General features: G+C 46.3%; 1 protein-coding gene across 1 annotated transcript; it reads left to right on the forward strand.

The window, feature by feature from the left end:
• Positions 1-390: 390 nt before the first annotated feature.
• On the forward strand, positions 391-623 carry LOC103799647 (homeobox protein DLX-1-like; the record flags this gene model as incomplete). Its single annotated transcript, XM_009071984.1, has 1 exon — positions 391-623. A coding segment is annotated over one exon (233 nt), but the record flags the coding sequence as incomplete, so codon positions are not given.
• Between the last annotated feature and the right edge of the window lie 18 nt (positions 624-641).

The raw sequence follows: 641 nt of genomic DNA on the forward strand, positions 1-641 counted from the left end.
TATTAGTCAAGAGAGGCTGAGGATCACAGGGGAGCAATACACAGAGCACACAATGCCTGGCTGGAAAAGAAACCAACCCAGATGTGCACGTATTAGTCTTCGTAATTATTTATTGCGTAGCGCTATAAACAATGTATGCAATTAAGGGTAATTAAACCTAAACTGCAGCCTGTAAAAATAGCAAACTTTCTCTGGGAAGAAGCCTGGGCTGCCATAATCGCCGGGAGCCTTTGTTAGGGTTACTCGAGCTTCACTTTTCTTCCTTCTCATTATTGTTATTGTTGATGTTGCTGCTGTTATTGTTACTCTTGCTGCTGCTATTACTGTTACTGCTATTATTGCTATTGCTGCTACTATTATTATTTATTCTGCATCGTTTGTTGTTTGTAGGGGCCGAATCGGAGAAAAGCACTGTGGTAGAAGGAGGGGAAGTTCGCTTTAATGGGAAAGGGAAAAAAATCCGCAAACCCAGGACTATTTATTCCAGTTTGCAGCTACAGGCTTTGAACAGGAGGTTTCAGCAGACTCAGTACCTGGCTCTCCCGGAAAGAGCCGAGCTCGCAGCGTCTCTGGGACTCACCCAGACCCAGGTACAGCTCCGACTGAGCCGGCCTCTCTCCCCTGTCCTCTCCCTGTCCCCG

This window comes from Acanthisitta chloris, unplaced genomic scaffold (assembly GCF_000695815.1).
Source record: "Acanthisitta chloris isolate BGI_N310 unplaced genomic scaffold, ASM69581v1 Scaffold42423, whole genome shotgun sequence".
Classification (NCBI taxonomy): Eukaryota; Metazoa; Chordata; class Aves; order Passeriformes; family Acanthisittidae; genus Acanthisitta; species Acanthisitta chloris.